This window comes from Myxine glutinosa, chromosome 6 (genome assembly GCF_964187855.1).
Source record: "Myxine glutinosa chromosome 6, kmMyxGlut1.1, whole genome shotgun sequence".
NCBI lineage: Eukaryota > Metazoa > Chordata > Myxini > Myxiniformes > Myxinidae > Myxine > Myxine glutinosa.
Window position 1 is genome coordinate 13,529,838 of NC_136266.1, and position 20,499 is coordinate 13,550,336.

The 20,499-nt window shown below is 43.9% G+C and overlaps 1 protein-coding gene across 1 annotated transcript in view; it reads left to right on the top strand.

The window, feature by feature from the left end:
* LOC137429599 (unconventional myosin-Ib) overlaps positions 1–20,499 on the top strand; it is a gene marked incomplete at its 5' end in the record, with an annotated part of 204,686 nt that overhangs the window by 167,899 nt on the left and 16,288 nt on the right. Inside the window, 5 exon segments of the mRNA XM_068119635.2 lie at positions 3,165–3,251; positions 10,528–10,614; positions 10,923–11,009; positions 15,377–15,451; positions 15,610–15,744. Of these exon segments, the coding sequence (XP_067975736.2) occupies positions 3,165–3,251; positions 10,528–10,614; positions 10,923–11,009; positions 15,377–15,451; positions 15,610–15,744 (471 nt within the window).

The following is a 20,499-nucleotide window of genomic DNA, read 5'->3' on the forward strand; positions in this document are numbered from 1 at the left end:
TGCCAATGATTTTGAAGGCCTTGCTTTTCATGGCATCAAGAAGGGCAAGGTTTAAGGTGCCAACCTAAAGGGGAGAGCAGTACTCCACCAAGCTGCTAATGAAATACTTGTCGGTTGTCAAATGTTGAGACTGGGCAAGAAAGGCCTTGCACGATGAAGGATGCCCAGTCGACAGCTACCTTTGGAGGTCTTCTTGGAGATGTGGTCTGCCCTAAAAATATCATGACTGAGGGTGAGGCCCAAATCTTTGAGTGACTTAACCTCTTCAAGTGGTTTGTTTATTGAAAATCCTTTGTTGGGGTTGAAAGACGTATTCAGGGTTGAAAGACATTTGTCGGGGTTGAAAGGTTATTCGATGTTTGTCGGGATTGAAAGACGTATTCCAAGTGTTGGGCCAGCTCCGGATTCTATCAAGATCTGCAGAGAGGGGAAAGGCTGCTGCCTATCTGTCTGAAAGGTGAGAAATGATTGTCGGTAGAGTCTGTCGGGTCGAATGACAGAGTCGAATGACCGGGTCTGAAACTGAACTAATGATCTGAGATCAGTCCATTGGAGAAAAGGAAGGATTTGATGTCAACTGCAATAATAGATCCATGACCTTGCTTATATTTAGAAGCAAGCAAATCAGCCTATAGTTAAGCAGATCCGTTTTTGCCTTATGTTTATGGATTGCAATGATGTTGACAAGTTACAGGCAGAGGGAAACTGATCCAGAGATCATGATCGAGTGAGCAGAGCAGAAATAGGATGAAGAAGAGCAACAGTGCAGGTTTTTGGGAAACGCACACTGATGTCGTCTGGGCCTGTCACCGAATCGGAATCGACGTTTGCCAGAAACTTCTCCACCTTCTCAAGTGGGAATGGCGGTATCGGTATAACAGGGTACGATAGGCGTAGGGTGATTTGAGTGATGTGATACAATTTCCAGGTTTGAACTAGCGTAGCTGTCATATTCTGATCATCATTATCAAATAACTGACCAAATACAGCACTGGAGTATCAGGAAGAACTGAAATAGACAAAGGTGGAGTCATCAGGAGAAACCTGTATCGGATTCGTATTTTGGCTGCTACTCCTCTTCCTCTCAACCCCAACTAGGCAAAATCAGGTGAATCCTCAAAGAACATTTCAGAAGATTCACCTCCTCCATAGTCAACGAAAAGAAAAGAAAGAAAGGAGAGATGGAGGACAAGAAGAAACTTTCTGAGACCTTTATGAGATCATGAACAAAAGTCTTAGTTGTCCTCTGATATAAGCATTAGTGGATTTTACAATATTGTACATATGGAAGGAGTTTGGAATATTGGGAAGAGTTGGATCTATAATGAAATCTAGGTTGAAAACCATCTCAGCAGGGATCAGACGGTGATCCACAAATTTCACTACCTTAAGGACCGGCACATCAGCTTTAGTCGCACCGAGTTTGTTAACATTCATGGACATCCATAATTGAATTTCATAGAGATAATGATCCAGATTTACTGGAGACGGCACATGATCATATTGAAAGTACTGGTACAACTGGGTATAGTCATTGTAACAATGAAAGCTGATATGGAAATTTTGTAAAATTGTACCATGTGGGGGCAGATAGGGATAAAGCAAGAATAATCACCAAGAACAGATTTCTGGGAAACACCGACAGATAAATAGGATCCAATGAACATCCAGCTACTGTCATATGTGACACATGCTTCGTCACTTGCGTTTTGGTGACGTCACATGCTTCGACCAATCATTGACTCAATATGGCTCGGTGAATCGAAGACTGCCCAATGGAGCTTTTTCATATAAAGGAGGTTTTTTTTAGTGGATAATTTGATTGTGATCAGATTTGTTAATTTTCAGCTCATGAAGATTGACTTTTGTGAAATTTTTAAAACGACAAAGGCTCATTTTTTGGAGAATGCATTTTCTAAATGTGTATGCAATGAAAGGCCCTCGGCTGCATTTCTATCTGGAATTGTTGGAAATTCTTGTCTTTGTCAGGGTGACATTTCCATGATCTTTGCGGAACAGGAAAAGAAAGTCAAACGCACAAAAAATAATTGTTTGGCTCATCGAGCAAGCGGAACTTTTGTTTTACGTCAGAAGATTTATAAAAACAGCAACAAGAGCACAATCAATACAGGTGGAAACTAAAAACAAGGAGCACGGCAAAAGGAAAACTTCCATAGGTGTGAGATACTGCTGCCATGTCACTGAGCCATGCCGTCATGTGTAGGACATATGTTCCCTGTTTACGAGACTGCCTTCATGTCTGCGGTGCATTTCTTATACTTGCTTGGGTAACTGCTTCTGTGGATGTGGAATATTCTCCCAACACGTGGGGGAACAGTCATTGTATGCCGAGCTGAAGAGCATTTCCACTATATTTGCAGGCCATTGAGTCCATGACAGTAGAACATTTCTCCACGCATGCTGGACATTGTCTTGGTTTGCATGTTCGATGTTTTCCTCCTCTTTTGTAGGATATTTCCTCCATGCTTACGAGATACTGCCTTCACATTTATGAGACATTTTTCCCATATCTGTGGGACATTGCCTCCATAAATGTTTGACGTTTTATTGTGTACATATCTGGGACATTGATTTATTGTTTATGAGACACTACATCCATGTTTGTGGGACATTGAATCCTTGTTTATGAGACGCTGCCTCCATGTTTGTGGGACATTGACTCATCGAATGTGACACTGCCTCCATGTTTGTGGGACATTGCCTCCATGTTTGTGGGACATTGACTCATCGAATGTGACACTGCCTCCATGTTTGTGGGACATTGACTCCATGTTTGTGGGACATTGACTCATCGAATATGATACTGCCTCCATGTTTGTGGGACATTGCCTCCATGTTTGTGGGACATTGACTCATCGAATGTGATACTGCCTCCATGTTTGTGGGACATTGCGTCCATGTTTTGTGGGACATTGACTCATCGAATGTGACACTGCCTCCATGTTTGTGGGACATTGACTCATCGAATGTGATACTGCCTCCATGCTTGTGGCAGATTGTCTTCGTATTTGTGGGACGTTGTTTTATTGTGTGGAACATCGACTCCATATTTGTGTGACACTGCATTCCATTTATGAAGGAAATGAGCAGAAATTCATCCCTAGTTTAAGTGGCATAGCCAGCTCTCATGGCCTGTTGTGCAGGCAAGAAAATTGCTAAAGGACCTCAAGTTGCAGAAGCTCCAACATGAAGCTGCTACCATCATCTCTGCCCACTGGCGTGGCTACCAGGTGGGCGGGAAGTCATGAAGCAAAATTTCCAGCATACCACTTCATATGTCTTATTCTTGACAGCATCTGTGTGTGCTTTCATTAATTCATCCTATTCCACTGAGCAACCATTATACCTCATACATGTGATTACATAGTAAGTTGAGAATGTGCATAGTTTCAACTTAGATTTCTATGGATCATGCAGCATTTCATTTGATGAAGCTGGTTATCAACTGGACATTTACTCTAACAAAATCATGTGGAGGAAACTCCAGGCCTGACAATTGCAAACAACTATCCCCAACTGCAAACAACTTGTTGTGTTGATGCAAACACATTTAGGATGAGACCATCAAATGGAGCTTTTTGATGCCTTGGGTCCGTAATTAAAATTTGTATTGGTGTCAAAGCCAGTGACCAATTACAAATGAATTGTCGGATAAAAACAGTATCTATAGTAAGTTTGTAAAAGTTAGAGAGTTGACTGACTGTGTTATACTAATTACTTCCACCAATGAAGGTGGATGGGTGTTGTGTTTTCATCCCTGTCTGTCTGTCTGTCTGTCTGTGAACAAGATATCTCAAAATGTTGTGGACGAGTTTGGACGAAATTTGATGGTCAGGTTGGGTGTATGAGACCAGGAAGAATTGAATCAATTTTGATAAAGATCCAGATCTGGCCAGTAAAACTTTTTGTGATTCTTCACCATTGATTGATCGTGCTAAAACTGACATATAGCACGATATCTCAAAAGGTTATGGAAGGATTCAGATGAAACTTGGTAGGCAGGTTGTGTGTGACAAGATCGAATCTATTCATTTTGGTGAAGATCCGAATACAGATCCGAATTTGAGAATATGTAATTTTTTGTCATTCTTCACTATTTAAGCCAAAAACGATATATATATATATATATATATATATATATATATTGTTGCGGATCTCGGTTTACGGCGCTCCCCTTACCGAGGGGGGTTTAATCCCCTCGTCTATTACACTGGCCGTCCGAGTCCGAGAAGGTATCGCGCTCCTTTGCGGGGTTGAGGTTGACCAGGGTGACTGGTCAATGGGGTCCCAGATACCTTCGCCAACCTCGCCGCAAAGCAGGGCGCTACTTCTGCCCGAGCCACGGACAAGATGGAATTTTGCCGAGCGGTTTAGCAATCCGAGGCTCAAGCCGTTAGCAATAAAACTAACCCGATTCTGAGCAGTTCTAATCGTGCCACAGGTATTCAATTGGGAAAAGACTAAAGCGACCGGATGAGAGGAACCAAAGAATAAGAAGGGTGAAGGAAGAACAAATATATATATATATATATATATTTTTAATACTGAATCGAGGCTCGTGAAAGAGCTGAAAATATGATTTATTTACTACACTACAAGAGGAAACGAAAGAAGGGAAATCTGTGAACTTCAGGGAAATCTTACAAAGGAAGAAGGAAATAAAAGGACATAGGCTCACAAAATAAACGCTCACAAAATCCACCCATAACTTTGCCCTCAACATCGACGGTATCCCAGTATCCACCTCCCCTCACATCCGGAATCATGGCGTCATCTTTGACCAAACCCTCTCCTTCGACAAATACACTAAACAGATCACAAAGTCAGCCTTCTTTCACCTGAAAAACATTGCCCGTCTCCGCTCATCCCTCTCCGCCACGGCTGCAGAAACCCTCATCCACGCCTTCATCACCTCCCGTCTGGACTACTGCAATAGCCTCCTCTATGGTTCACCCTAAAAAATCACCAATAAACTCCAATACATTCAGAACTCCACTGCCCGTCTACTCACCCATTCCCGGACCCGTGACCACATCACCCCCGTCATTTACAAGCTTCACTGGCTCCCCATCCCCCAGAGAATCCAGTACAAAATCCTCCTCTTGACATACAAAGCCCTCCATAACCTGGCCCCATCCTACCTGGCTGACCTCCTCTCCAGACACACTCCCACCCGCAACCTCCGCTCTGCTGGTACCAACCTCCTGACCCCCTCCATCCGGACCAAATTCAGATCCTGGGGGGACAGGGCCTTCTCCGTCGCTGCTCCCACCCTCTGGAACTCACTACCTCACACCATCAGAGACTCCTTCTCACTCACCACATTCAAAACATCACTAAAGACCCACCTGTTCAACACTGCATTCAACATTCAACCCACAGCATTTAACCCCTGACTATCTTCTCTCCTTCTCCCTCCTTTTGCTTTAAATATTTCCCTATTGATTCTTGTCTTTTTGCAATTGTTGTTTTCATGTATTGTTATACAACAACAACATGCATTTTAAAGGCCATTTTCCCTGCTAGAGCGGGGGTTAGCCTTGCGGTCCCCATGACAATCTTCTCCATTTTGCCCTATTTTCTGCATCTCTCCTTGTTAACCCCCTTGCCCGCATTTCTTCTTCCACCATCTTTAGCCAAGTCTTTTTCGGTCTTCCCCGTCCTCTGCTTCCTTCTACATTCATTTCCATCACTCTTCTCAACCAGTCACTTTCATCCTTCCTCAACACATGACCAAACCATCTCAACCTGTTCCTCTTCACAGCATCAATCACAGGCTCTATTCCCATCATCTTTCGCAATTCATCATTTGTCTTCCTCTCTCTCAACGATACTCCACACATCCACCGAACCATTCGCATTTCCACCCTTTCCAACCTTCGTTGCTGCTCTACGTTTATTACCCATGTCTCGCTCCCATAAATCATAACACTTCTCACACATGCAGCATACACCTTTCCCTTCAGCTTCAACGACACTCCCCTCATCATCAGCACGCCACCCAGTTCCCGAAACTTCTTCCATGCACATCTCACTCGAGCAACCGTTGCCGAGTCTGATCCACCTTCTCCATTCAGCATGTTTCCGAGGTAGCAAAATGTTTTCACACCTTCCAGCTTCACGCCATCTCCAAGATCCAACTCAACATTTCCTCCATCTGCAGCTCCCTCTGTGCACACCTTACATTTGAATGTAGCTGCCACACTGGTTAATGACCCTCTCAGACCACTACATTTTTGATGAACCCACTCTGCGCACATTGTACATTGAATGGAGTTCACTCCGACACCCTTCCTACACACAGCACAGGGCCACTTCCCAGTTCTTTCCACCTCACCACATGCTTTACCACTTGCCATCACCTTCGTCTTTCCGATATTCACCTTCAGACCTTTTGTCTCCATACATTCCTTCCACGTGGTCATCTTTTCCTTCAGTCCATCCATACTTTCCGCAATCAACACCAGATCATCTGCATACAACAACTCCCACGGTAAACCCTCCTTTACGTTCTGAGCCAGCACCTCCATCACAGCTACAAATAGTAATGGACTTAGTACCGACCCCTGATGCACTCCCACCTTCACCTCAAACTCACCACTGTTCCCGTCCTTCGTCCTTACAGCTGTGCGCGCTCTTTTGTACATTGCCATCACTACTCTGATCAACCATTCCTCCACTCCTAACTTCCTCAATGCCCATGTCAATACTTTGCGTGGTACCCTATCGAATGCTTTCTCCAGATCAACAAACCCAAGAAACAACTTCTTCCTCTTCTCCATGTACTTCTCCTGCAACTGCCTCACAATGAAAAGCGCGTCTGTCGTTCCTCTTCCTGGCATGAATCCAAACTGCATTTCGTCGATCTTCACTTTCTTCCTTATCCTCCTCTCCAACACCCTTTCCAATACCTTCATTCCATGCTCCAATAACTTTATCGCTCGGTACGAGCCACACTCCAGAGGGTCACCTTTCCCCTTGTATAGAGGGACGAGGGTACTCAGTTCCCAATCCACTGGAATGCGGCCTTCTTTCACCACCAGATTACAGATCTCTGTCATTCTCTTCACACCCCAACTTCCTGCTGCCTTCAACATATCTCCCACAACTCCCGTCGGCCCTCCCGCTTTTCTACCCTTCATTGCTTTTATCGCTTCCTCAACTTCCTTCTCAGTTATCTTCTCTGCCGGTCCTAAAACAGGGTTACTCTCTATGTTGCCATCCCATTCATTCTCTGTATTCAACAGCATTTCCATATATCTTTTCCATCTTCCTTTAATTCCATCTGGGTCGACAACGATTTGTCCCACTTCATCCTTCAAGCAACTCACCCCCATCACATCACACCTCTCTTTCGCTATCTGCTTTGCAATCCTGAATACTGCTTTCTGACCCTCTTCCGAATCCAAGCGTTCTCCGAACATTTTCCTACATGCCTCCTGCGCCTTTGCTACCTCTTTCTTTGCAGCCTTCCTGGCTGCCTTATAACTTTCATGCTCTGCTGTTTCTGCTCCCGTACCCTTCGCCTTCTGCCACTCCTTGAACTTCTTCCTCTTCACGTCAATCCTCTTTCCAACTTCATCATCCCACCACCATGTTTCCGAGTGCCTCGGTGGTCCTTTTGTCCATCCACATACCTCACCAACGGCTCCCAACAGACGAGCTTTCATTGACATCCAACCACTTTCAAGCTCAACCACATCATCCTCGACCCTACTCAGCCTCTCTTTTAATGCCTCCCTTACTGTCACCTCTTTCAACCTCCACACCTTCATTCTCGGTTGGTACTTCACCCGCCGAGCTCTCCTCGCACCTTTCACCCTTACGTCGCAGACAACCAAGTGGTGCTGTGAAACAGCCTCCTCCCCCGGGATCACCTTTGTGTCCCGGAGGTGCCCCCTATCTCGCCTACGCACCATCAGGTAGTCAACGGTTGTCGTCGACCCACCTGACGTGTATGTAACAAGCTTATTATCCTCTTTCTGGAACTGAGTATTACAAATCAACAAATCAGCTCCATCAGCAAACTCCAAAATCCTTTCACCTTCTCCATTTCTCACACCATATCCGTAACCCCCATGAACTCCGTCAAAACCATCCATACTCCTTCCCACAAAAATCACCAATAAACTCCAATACATTCAGAACTCCACTGCCCGTCTACTCACCCATTCCCGGACCCGTGACCACATCACCCCCATCATTTACAAGCTTCACTGGCTCCCCATCCCCCAGAGAATCCAGTACAAAATCCTCCTCTTGACATACAAAGCCCTCCATAACCTGGCCCCATCCTACCTGGCTGACCTCCTCTCCAGACACACTCCCACCCGCAACCTCCGCTCTGCTGGTACCAACCTCCTGACCCCCTCCATCCGGACCAAATTCAGATCCTGGGGGGACAGGGCCTTCTCCGTCGCTGCTCCCACCCTCTGGAACTCACTACCTCACACCATCAGAGACTCCTTCTCACTCACCACATTCAAAACATCACTAAAGACCCACCTGTTCAACACTGCATTCAACATTCAACCCACAGCATTTAACCCCTGACTATCTTCTCTCCTTCTCCCTCCTTTTGCTTTAAATATTTCCCTATTGATTCTTGTCTTTTTGCAATTGTTGTTTTCATGTATTGTTATGCATTATGTTTTCCACTCTGTCAAAGCGCCTTTGGGCTTCTTGAAAAGCGCTATACAAAATAAATGAATTATTATTATTATAGGGCAAGCTTATCTAAACAGTCTTAACTTATCACGACCCCAGGACAAACAGACAGACTCACACGGAATGGTAGCTGGTAGGGGAGGAAGGTCCAGGCAGATGGTTCCAGGCGATGTGATCCGTCCAGGCTCCGGGTCCGCGGGCGAAGAACGGCAGGCAGCTTCGCGTCTCGTTGGCGCGCGACCGGACCTTACATATGCGAGGGGCTGGAATCTGCGTACGTATAGCGTGCCGAACGCTCTCAAAACCAACGGCAGTTCGTATCAAACGATCGTCCCAAGCGATCCTCCGCGCAATGTTCTTATCATTCGCCGCCTCTGCGCTGTTCTCTCAAGTTTGCCGATCTTCTCTCCTCTCTTCTGCTCGTCTCCCCCGCATCTGCGTAAAAGGGCTTCGCGCTCGCGCTTTTATTACAAGCCTCGCGTATCAAGCCTCGTCCGCTTTGCTCCGCCTACCGGTGAACACGCCTCGGCCCGGATTGGTCGCGAGGGTTCATTGGTACCTCCCCTCGTGACGCGTTGATGGGGCCACGCCTATGTTCCTGGCCGCTCCTCCCTTCTTCTCCCACTCTGCCACGTGGCTTATGACAGCTTGGGGCGAGCTTCAGCTCAAAGGCAGCGAACGCTGCTGGCAAAGGCGCGCCATACAATTTGGAGAGGGTAAAGCCGCAAAATGAATAGGATGGAAATTTGAGGAGGGGGCTAGGTTATTTGATTAATACAACGCAGATTCAACTATTGGAAACAGATCCTTACCTGAAATACATACTAATGAAATAACTGAAAGGTTCCTATGGTGTCCTACGTGTTGCAATATGGCTTAACTAGGGTGCGACCTCTGACCTTTACACCAACAATGGGAGTATTTACAGGGGATTATTTAGAAGGGAACATTTACAAAAATTTACCAAGTGGAAGGTTCTAAAAACCACAACACTATATATATATATATATATATAAATAAAACGAGTGGTATTCCAGTTGGGAATGGGATCCTTATTAAAGCAAAGAAGCAGACGTTCTGGAATGTTTAATTGAATTTTAAAAACTAATTAGAGTTGGGAAAGAAAGTAAGGAATGTGACAGCTTGAACGGTTTGTTGTAAGACAAGACTGGAAATGTAATAATTAATTACCTTTACTTAATGGATTAATGACCTTTTCCAGAAAGTATGTGTTGGGGGATGGGAGGGCATGGTGGATGAGGGTATTTTAACCATTAAATAAAATGTGATTATCGAATACATCTGTGTGGTTCATGGTGAGCTTGCAGATAATGACATGGACGTTCAACATCCTCCTTGGCCACCACTATCACTGGACCTCAACTCAAGTTAATATCAATGATGGGAATTTGGACACATTTGGTTTAATGATTATAATACTTGAGAGATAAGAAAAGGGAGTATTACAGTTTACAATACTCAAACTTGTGGCATAAGTTTGAGAATTTGACCTGGCAAACCCTTGTATGATTTAAGTAGATTAAATGCGATCTATATATTAAACCGAAAGCATTATGATGCAAGTCAATATATAGGTTTGTGATTAGAAATATAACAGAGATAACTTGCATACGGAAACCATTGGATCCAATGTTGTACAATTCAGTGGAAATGATTCCTCAAGGATAAAAACGAATATTCACAAGGTCCTTCAGGAGGTCTTCCTCAAGGAGGAACAATGCGAGCTTGTAGATTGAGTAGATTATGAGCCTCATGTTAAAGCTGGAGAATGAAGTGGGATAGACAGGCTTCAATCAGCTCTGATGACCTGTCATGCAGGCAAGGAAACTGCTGAAGAACATGAAGTTACAAAAGCGCCGCCACAAAGCTTCCACAGTCATCTCTGCCTACTGGAGGGGTTACCAGGTGGGAAGAAAATCAGGCCGAGACCGAGGTCTTCAATGTCCCACGAGTGTTTTCGTTCATTTCATCCACTGTTAAAGAATCCAGAGATTTTGGTTACTGCGTGTTTTATTTCAATGATTCATTCAGAGATCCTTTAGATCTGTGGCTTCATCTACATCATGTTTGATATCCATTTGTGTTTTACATCATTGCATCGTTCTCATAATGCCGGTCTTTATAGTGTATCGTGTTGTTATTGGAGTCGCGTGTACGGTTATTAAAGCATCTGATCATCTGTGAGCTCAGTTTGCATGGTTGTGACGTGTAAGGCTCGTGAGGAGTTGAGGCGACTGAAGGAGGAGGAAAGGCGCAGACGAGCGGTTGCAGTCATCTGGGCGTATTGGCGAGGAATGAAGGTAAACTCACCATCATCACTCTTCTTCACAGAAGCTTCTCATATTTTGATTAATTTTAGGAACATTTTATCCAAAACATTGACACTCCTGATTCATACATGTTGTACCTTTTTTAAAAATTATCCATCTTCAAGTTCTATAACCGCCGAAATAAATTTATATTGAATTACATGTTCTACATTATTTCTATTAAATGTTTTGGAGGATTGGTGGAGTGTCGAATCATAAATATGTTGTTATTATTGGAATCCTCATATGCCAAAACATATGGTTAGACACCAAAAACATCTTCCTATGTCCATTGGTTCAAAAGTTATGGCATTTTATGTAAAAAAAAAAAGTCTGAAATTTGGTGGCCATCTTTGATTTTTGCTAATTTAGAGTATTTCTAGTCCTCTCATTTTGTTTCCAATGAATTGTTGACCCCTATATATGAGTTTAGATAAAATGGAATAAATATTGTATGACATTTGAATGAATAGTATAGTTAATTGGCAAATATTTTTAAAGAAATTGAGTTTTGGTGGTGGCCATTTTGAAATTCAAAATGGAAGCCCTAAATGTTAATGGGAAAACTGGCACCCTTTTTTTTTCTTAATCAGTGAAGTTTCTAGATGTGTTTAGACATGAGTGCCAATAATCTACCCCCCAAAAAATGACAAACCTGGAAAATGTTACATAAGCCTATAGTATAGACTATCTCCATGCTATCAAAGTAAAGTATTTTTCCCATTTGTATTTTTGTCAAAACTGTATTTTTTATTTTACGGTGTGTGTGTGTTTCTCGTAAGATCTCGGTGTAAATCATGCATACCTGTGTATAATCATCAGTTGTTCCTGCCGCGTTTTTCAGGCCTGGTCCCTTGAGTCTTTCCTGTCTCCTCTCGGTGGTGTTTTGTTGTCCATTTACTTTCGTTCTCTCACTGTATTGCTTTTTTCTTTGTCTTTATTTTCACCCAATACTTCCCCCCCGATCATCTTACCCTTTGTTTAGTCTTAATTAAAATAAAAAAAAACTAAAAAAAAAATCATCAAATTTCCTTCTCTCCCCATGTTCGTTCGTTCTTCACCCACGTGTTTGCCCCACCAGGTTTTTTTTTCTCTCCTTCCTTCAAAACTCAATCCTCTCCAGCCGACACCTTTCCAATTCTAGTTTTCACCAAACTCCAACTTTCTGCTTCTTCCTCTGATCCACTTTCACCTAACCTTCAAAAATATATATTAACGAAGAATTTAAAAAGTAGGCCTCTCCTCTTGTACTAACACATTTGCTTATACACCTCCCTGTTCTCTGCTCTCCTGGCTGTCAATCTCCTATTCTTCTGTTCCTGCTTCTGACCTGTCTGGATTCCTTAATCCCTCATAGGAATCTTTCATGCCCTCATTTAGGGAATTTTCCCAGATCGTTTTAACGGTTTAGTTTTAAAATGTTCAAACTTTCCCCTGAAGTGTTGTATTCTGCTGTATATTATAACACACTTTTCTTCTTCTTCTTTAAAAGGTTGTCTTCGATTTGCTCACGAAATCTCTTCATTTCAAATAAAAATTCAATTTCTTACAGTTCTTTCTTTCTGCATTCCCTAAAGTCACCTGCATTCCACCCCTCCTCCAACGTTTTCAAACAGATCTCACTTGAAAATCACAAGAAACTCATTTTGCAATAAATGTTCGTTTTCCATTAATCATTCAACACTTTCTAAAATCCAAACTCATCCTTCCCTTCCTAAACTCCCCCCTCACCCATCCCTTTCAAATCTCCTCGCTTGCTACTCCCCTCCTAAACTTCCTCCTCACCCTCCCCTCCTAAACTCCCTCCTAAACTCCCCCCTCTCTCCTCCCCAACCAAACTCCTGCCTCACCCCTCCCCAACCAAACTCCTGCCTCACCCCTCCCCAACCAAACTCCTGCCTCACCCCTCCCCTCCTAAATTATAAATCCTCCTAAATCCTCCTAAATTATTACCCAGTCGTACCCAGCTGCTCCTGGACTATGTGTCCTTCTCTCCTGACAAGGTGGAGAAGTTTCTGTCGATCCTCGACCCTGATTCTGCAACTGGACCAGACGGCATCAGCCCATCGGTCCTAAAATCCTGCTCTGCCGCTCTTTCACACCCTCTCTCTGTTCTCTTCACCCTCTTTTTTACTCAGGTCATCTGCATTCAGCTTGGAAATCAGCCAACATTTCCTCTTTACACAAAAAGGTGCAAAAACAGATCCTTGCAACTACAGACCAACTAGCCTACTCCCAATTATCAGCAAAGTCATGGAATCAATCATTGCTTCGGATATCAAATCCTTCCTCTTCTCCAATGGCTTGATCTCTGATCATCAAATTGGTTTCAGACCAGGTCACTCTACTCTGGACATGCTGCTTCTGCTGCCGCAACAATGGATGGAGGTCCTCAACGCCAAACAGGAAATCAGAGCTGTCTCCCTTGACATATCACGTGCTTTCTATACGGTCTGGCATCCAGCTCTGCTCACAAAACTCTCCTATGGTATCCATGGAAATCTCCACACATGGCCTGCGGACTTCCTCTCTGGTCGTAGTCAACGTGTGGCCCTGAATGGATTTCTCTCATCTCCCCTTCCTGTTCAGGCTGGAGTTCCCCAAGGCAGTGTTCTGGGCCCTGTGCTTTTTCTGGTCTTCATCAATGATCTCTCCGACTCTCTGGAAAATTCTCTCTGTCTCTTTGCTGATGACCGCACTCTCTGCTGCTCCATACCTCATCCTTCAGATCTGCAATCTGCAGCCTACTCACTCTCTGCACACCTTGACAAAATCACAGACTGGTCAAACAAGTGGAACATGTCTTTCATTCCTGACAAATCTCACACTCTTACTTTGTCTCTCCGAAAAGACCGACTGGACAACCCTCCCATCTACTTTCTCAACAATCCTCTCCAAGAAGTTCTGTCACTCAAGCTTTTAGGTCTCACTATCTGCCATGGTCTTTTCTGGGGAAACGACATTTCCAAGCTGGCCTCCAAAGCCAGCACCGACTGGACATCCTCCATTGTGCGAAGTCCTTCCTTGGCACACCTGAGCTCCTCACCAAATACAAGGCTTTCATTCGCAGTTTTATGGAATACTGTTCTCCCGTCTGAGCTGGTGCTCCTGCCTCACACCTAGCTCGGCTTCACACTGTTGAAACCAAAGCTTTCAGAATCGTTGGAATCTCCCGCGATGAAGCTAACTCCGAGGGCGTTTCACTCACTCACCCCAGGCAGGTTGGTGGTCTTTCTGTCTTCTACCGACTCCTCTCCGGCCTAACTCCCCCAGCTCTGTCTGTGCTCTGTCCCCCAAATATTGTGCGCACACCGATCCCAAACGACACTCGAACCAAGCATACATATTTCATCCCCTTCACCTCCAGCCTTTGGAATGGGAGGCACAACCAACCTGTATATCCACACTAGATTGAGCCATACCTTGGACATTAATTAATCTAGTGCAGTCAGGAAGTTCAGGAGGTTTAACATCCCCTCCACTATACATTTCCTTACTTGCAAAGCACCAAGGAATCAAATCTTCTTCTGATTAAGAATCAGACTTTACAGAGTCCCTGCTGTCGCCACACTTCAAGCCATCGGAACTTCCCCATCCCCGTGGTTTGGTGGTTACTCGTTGTTGAAGATTTATCTCTATGTGGTAATCTGCCGAGACACGTTCAGTGCTACCAAAGCAGACACAATGACAAGGCCTACCCTGAGTGGTTTGCTTTTACCTTTGGAGTGTTAGTCCGGGCAAGAATTTGTACCTTGTTCAGGACGCCGGTGATAACTCACCCACTCTTCATCAATTGTGGGGTCTTTAATGGACAGCATGCCCACCCGCGGAAAACCAATCTGATATTTCATAGACGAGTCGCGAATCAAACCCAGACACTACCTACCTAATCGCACTACATCCATACCATGCTCTGATGGTTGAGTTTTTACTCCCATCTGAATTAAGCCTTCCTTGTTAGTGGCTAATATATGTTCTTTAACTAATGATATGCACGAGCTGTAGAACACTTTATCTTTACATCCTGTTGTTTCTTTTCTGCATTTTCTTTCTATTTCTGCTTCGACTTTTAGGATTGCTTTTATCATTCTTGAGTCTTCATCACATCCTTCAACTTTAAGTAAGGGCTTTCCCCCGCTCCTGCCCCTTCCCCTCCTTCCACCATTCCCTATCCCTCCCCTGTCCATGCACAGGATTCGCATAAACCATTTATTTTTCTCTGCTCATGAAGACAACATAGTTATTTTCAGGACCAGTGTGACCATTGCACACTGCACCTTCAGGATGGGACTTTATGGTAATACCTTGTGGAGGTCTCCTCCATGATGGTAATCAAGTCGTGTTTCCCCTGTCTGCAGGTTCGACAAGAATATCGCAAATATTTCCGAGCAAATGCTGGAAAGACAATCTACGACTTTGTCATCATCAGCATTGTAAGATGTAATTTATTTTTTCAAGTCCGTTCAGCATACCATGTTTACATCTGAAGGTCTTCAATGGCCACCAATCATGACCTCAAGGAACTACATGGAAGCTACAGGGTGTTCACGAGCATGTATCCATGTCCATGTCCTTCTCCTGAACCTGGCAGACACGGCGATACCTTCTGCGTCTGCGAGACAACCTACCTTCATCCTCGCCTATTGAGCGCAAGTGGTCAGCCTACCCTTACCTGTTCCTGGAAGAGGCACACCTGCAGCTAAAGAACCTGCACCATCTCTGGAGGGTCTGTATTACCTTTTACCTCAATGTAATTTGGTGATGATTTTGTGTTTGCCATGATGTCAACTGGTCAGTCTTGTTTGTTTATTAACTAGGACATCACAGCCTTGTAATGAAAAAATTCAAACATACAGACGCAAGCCTGAGGCGTCACATCAGCAGGGTCACACTCTACAAACAAGGCGGTGAAGCAAGCAGGCCTAGCGAGTCCGTTTGGAGAGTGGTTTGGTTTGAAGGACACCACTGCTTATAGTATCAATCATTTCTAATTACTCCCATCATGGAATGACGAATTATGCAATCTGTCCGGCTGGGTGAGCTTTTTCCGGTGGTGGTTTCTGGACGTGATGGACATCAAAAAGCTATGGAGTTATTGGCCTCATGGTGGTTTCCAAAAGGCCTACAGGCCTCTGGCTGACCTATCTGACCCCACATCCTACTATACATTTTATAGTGGCCTTTGATGGCCTAAATACGGATGCCAAGGCGGACGTGTGTTATCTTTAAACCTTGCTCAGATTCTGAAATACCTACATCCAACATTTGGGGCCTCTATGTGCTACGTTTCAGCCACAAAAAAGTAACAAATGCGCAAACGAGTACACAAACACACAAATTAACACACATGAACACATCAAACGGACACACAAATGGACACACAAACTAATACAAACGAACACATCAAACAACAAACGAACACATCAAACTAACACGTAGCGAACATACAAACGAACACATAATGAACACACAAACGAACACAGCAACACACAAATTAACACACAACGGAACACACAAAGGACACACAAACGAACACACAAACAAACAAACACAGAACTGAACACACAATCGAACAAACAAATGAACACACAACGGAACACACAAACAAACACAGAAACGAACACACAAACAAACAAACACACAACTGAACACACAATCGAACAAACAAATGAACACACAACGGAACACACAAACGAACACACAACGGAACACACAAACAAACACACAAACACACAATCGAACACACGAATGAACACACACCCAACACATAATCGAACACACAAATGAACACACACCAAACACACAAAGGACACACAAACGAACACACAAATGAACAAACGAACACTTGAAAATATTTTGAAAGATATATATTGCAAGGAGATTTACCATTTTGTTGATCAAAAACCTTTTCGTGCCAGAGGCATTCTTAAAATTAATATACATTCCATCCAATCTGTCAGCAGGGAATTTAGCAGGGTACCAGCACACAATGGCCTACTCGAGTCGAGACTGGAGGGGGGAGACGAGGAGGTCATACATTCCACCATGTTTTTATACGTAATAAATGGCTGCCTCCTATGGTTGGAAAGCCTGGTGTTGGATTAACGGTTAAAGTGGCAGGCTTGAGGTCTCTGGGTCCTGAGTTCAAGCCCCTGTTCACGCCCTTGAATTAACACCAGGTGGATTGACTCAGCCTGATCATCCTTCCGAGGTTGGCAAAATGAGTACCAGCTTACTGGGATGAATGAGCCATTCCGAGCATCCTGTGTTGGAGCGGCAACGCATCCAGGATTGTGCCCAATAACCAAGGAAACTGCTTCATCGGCCCTTTGCATCTGGAGATGCAAAAAGAGTGGTCTTCTTCTTCTTCCTATGGTTGGAAAGAAATCACAGAATTATTTTTGAATCACCAGAAAGGTTCAGTCTAATCAAGTCCCTCATGATTCCCGAGGGATGAGGTCATCCTGGTGATTGGCTTTCTAAATAGGTTTGTCAGGAAGATAACTGATGAGGTAGGAGGCTGTCTTTTGTTGGTTTGTACCGAAGACTGAACCACAAAAATGATTGGAGTTACGATGGTGATCCAAATGATATCAGCCTTGTAATTCACATATACATAGAAGGACACTTACGATGTCTGCTGATGTCCTTGTCCTGTATGTGATGTATGTACAAGATCCTCCTTGTAGTCTGGGATCCGAGGCCTGGAAATGTGTAAAAAAGTGATTTTGAAGTGACACCCCTGCTATAAAATGTTTGACCCCTAGATCATGTCTGTGGGGGTGTTAGCCACCAGAAAAGTGACTTTAGCAAGGTAGTTTGGATTGCGCGAATTCTGTAGGGACATTTTTTAACTTGGGGCGTCAACTGTAAAAAAGCAAGAAATTTAGGGGTAGGGGAAATTCAATTGACCATATATCCCATAATACAGGGGTGAGTGCAACAAATTACCACTCATTCTTTTTGTTATAAATTTGGCTTTTATATGAAACATGATTCAACGTGATTGGACCATCCATGAGGTCAGCAGAGGTCAAAAGGTCACGGAAAGTGGGTTAAGCTGAAAATTTAGCTACTTTATCAAATTCACATATGTATATGTCACAATATGTTCTTTGCATCCCTCTACTGTTTCTGGCCTATATTGATCGTAATAGTGATGGTTTACTGTGGTGGTTGATGCTTTTCATCTTTTGTTTGGTGCTAGGGATTATTATCCTACATTTGTTTCAGCAACTTGCTTCACTCTTGCTGATCTTTATGATTACCATCGATCTTCAGCCTTAAACTTCCATTCAGAGACACAAGATGGTGGTAGTTTTGATGCTACAACAAATATATAATTTATCAGTACACATTTGAGGTACACATGTACACATGTACACATATCAGTACACATGATGCTACACCTCAGCCAATGATGCTACCCCTCAGCCAATGATGCTACCCCTCAGCCAATGATGCTACCCCTCAGCCAATGATGCTACCCCTCAGCCAATGATGCTACGCCTCAGCCAATGATGCTACCTAATAAGGCTAACCCCCGCTCTAGCAGGGAAAATGGCCTTAAAATGCATGTTGTTGTTGTTGTTGTTGTTGTAGTACACATTTGAGGGAGAAGGAAGTGGGGAGGTAATGGGGGCAGTGCCCCTTAAGAAAACGAGGAAACTGACTATCAGTGAACCAGACAAATTCGTTCCAGTAAGTAGTAAACTGACACTGAAGGACAGAAGACAGGCTAGGTCATTACGCGATATTGAACTTCCTCATGATGACAAGGGGGAAGCCTGCTTTCTAGCTGACAAGAACATCGTTTGGTTCCTACTGAGGATGTATCCAACACAGTTGATGACGGGTGAAAACGACAAGGACACTGGTAGCCTGACATGGAGCAGCTTCTTTGAATACAGTTCTGGGCAACATACAGAGAAAACAAAGATTGGTTATGGACCATTGCTTCCACAAAACCCAACCAACGCAGATGTAGTCCAGACCTCATTGGACTACTTTGTCTCCTTGAGTCTTAAGATGGGTCAGGCTAAGACGGTGGTGACTTGTGACCAGGCGATATATGACATAGTAAAGGGGTTGTTTAGGAAGGAATTGGAAAAGTACAAAGATGTTATTGTTCGACTTGGAGGATTCCATATCGCCCAGAACTTCTTGGGATCTATTGGATTTTTCATAATTGAGAGTGGCATAGAGGACATTCTGGTTTCTAGTGATATCTGTGGTCGAGGTACAGCCAATAAAGTCATGGCAGGAAAAGATGATTATAAGATGGTCCGTTATCATTCATGGTTGAGTGAGGCATTGTTCATGCTGAAGTGGGAGGCATTTGAGAAATGGCTGTTGTTTGAGAAGAATGAGGAGACACTTTCTTTGCTTTAGTCTCTGCTTGAAAGTCTTAGAAATGCCTTTGACAGGAAAGAGAAGGACGAATTTGCTGCACTCATGAAGGAAGTCATGAAATGCCTAGAGTCACTGGAGTCGCTCTGGGGAGATTTTGATAAGGGATTAGGAGTGACGGCCCATCTTTGGAGCATGTACATAGACATGGTGCTTATCCTAAGGCGTTACATCCATGCTGAGAGAGCTGGGCTGCGGCAACAGCACTTACAAGAGGTACAGAATATGCTACCCTATACCATTGCTTCCGGCCATAGTAAGTACATGTCCTGCCTTCCGATCTATCTCAGTGAGATGCAAAAGCTTCCAGAAACAGCACCAGAAGTGCACGAGGAGTTTGCAGCTGGCAAATTCACAGTTCACCAGACTGCAGGAGACTTTAATGGTGTGTGGACAGACCTTGCCCTTGAACAGACCTACAATAGGGAAGGCAAAACAAGCCTCTTTAAGGGTATAACACAGTCTGAATCAGCACGAGAAAAGTACATCAAGGCTCTACCGTTCATGACCTCTGTCTCTGAAAGTGTAAAACAGATGGCACACATGGCCTCGCCGCAATCTGACCACCACGAGAAGCTGAGGAAAGACGACATGGAAGCCGTGTTGCAGATCAAACGGACCGTGGAAGAGAAGATGCAAAACCCATTCAATCCTTCACTTGCGACAGATAAACTAATGAACATATCCACAGGTCAGATTCTTGCAGCAACTACCCTGGTAGATGCCAAACGTCTAGGCTTGGACGCAATGGATGCTGCCACGACGACTAATGCAGACAAGATTGTCCAACCGAAGATAGAAACATTCGCCACGCATCTTTTTTTTTTTTTTTTTTTTTTTTTTTTTGTATACTGAATCGAGGCTCGTGAAAGAGCTAACATTTACTTCACAAACAAATCAACCAGACAAACAAAATATATAAAAAGAGGGAGCGGAAAACAAGATGGGGAGAGAAGGTGAAGCACACAAACACAAACACATCTGAAGAAAAGTAAGAAAAAGATGGACACTGTGAAAGAAGTCATCAGAGAGGAGAGTGCAGTGACAAGGGCACTTTGTTTCGCACAGGACC